Here is a 453-nt window from a genome sequence, read left to right as displayed (position 1 = left end):
GTTCGGACGTCCCGCAGTTCCAGAGGTACACCTTGGCATCGCTCGCGCACGCTAGCATCACATGAGACGAAGGATGATCATCTAAGGTTACGTACACACCACGTTGCGGCCTTTGCCGAGAATGCCCGACCCCGTGACGGCGCCGACGTGGCCTTCGAGAACGGCCGCGCACCGAAAAGCCTCCATCGACCAGATGCGCAGACGAAAGTCGGCCGAGCCCGTGAGCGCGACGCGGGAGCTCGGGAAGAAATTGACGGTCGTGACGTCGCCGACGTGGCCCTTCAACTCGATGCGCTGGCCCGTGGGCACGTGCGTTGCGTGAAAGGCGCCGTTGGTGCCGCCAACGCCGAGGAACGCGCCATCGGCCGACGCACGCGCGCAGAAGGTGCGTCGCGATCAAGCCCATCGCGACCAGCGTTACGAACGCCGCGGCGACAATGATGACAGTGTACG

General features: G+C 64.5%; 1 protein-coding gene across 1 annotated transcript; it reads right to left on the bottom strand.

Moving 5' to 3' along the window:
* Nucleotides 1-87: 87 nt before the first annotated feature.
* Nucleotides 88-443, bottom strand: SDRG_15699 (hypothetical protein; the record flags this gene model as incomplete). The annotated part of the gene is made up of 2 exons (XM_008621878.1): nt 356-443; nt 88-294 (listed from the first exon to the last, which is right to left on the bottom strand). Exons 1-2 carry the CDS (start codon nt 404-406, stop codon nt 88-90), a joined length of 258 nt encoding a protein of 85 aa, XP_008620100.1. The 5' UTR covers nt 407-443.
* Nucleotides 444-453: the final 10 nt, after the last annotated feature.

Source organism: Saprolegnia diclina (genome assembly GCF_000281045.1).
Source record: "Saprolegnia diclina VS20 unplaced genomic scaffold supercont1.99, whole genome shotgun sequence".
NCBI classification, from domain to species: domain Eukaryota; phylum Oomycota; class Saprolegniomycetes; order Saprolegniales; family Saprolegniaceae; genus Saprolegnia; species Saprolegnia diclina.
This window is presented reverse-complemented; position numbering and strand designations above follow the sequence as displayed.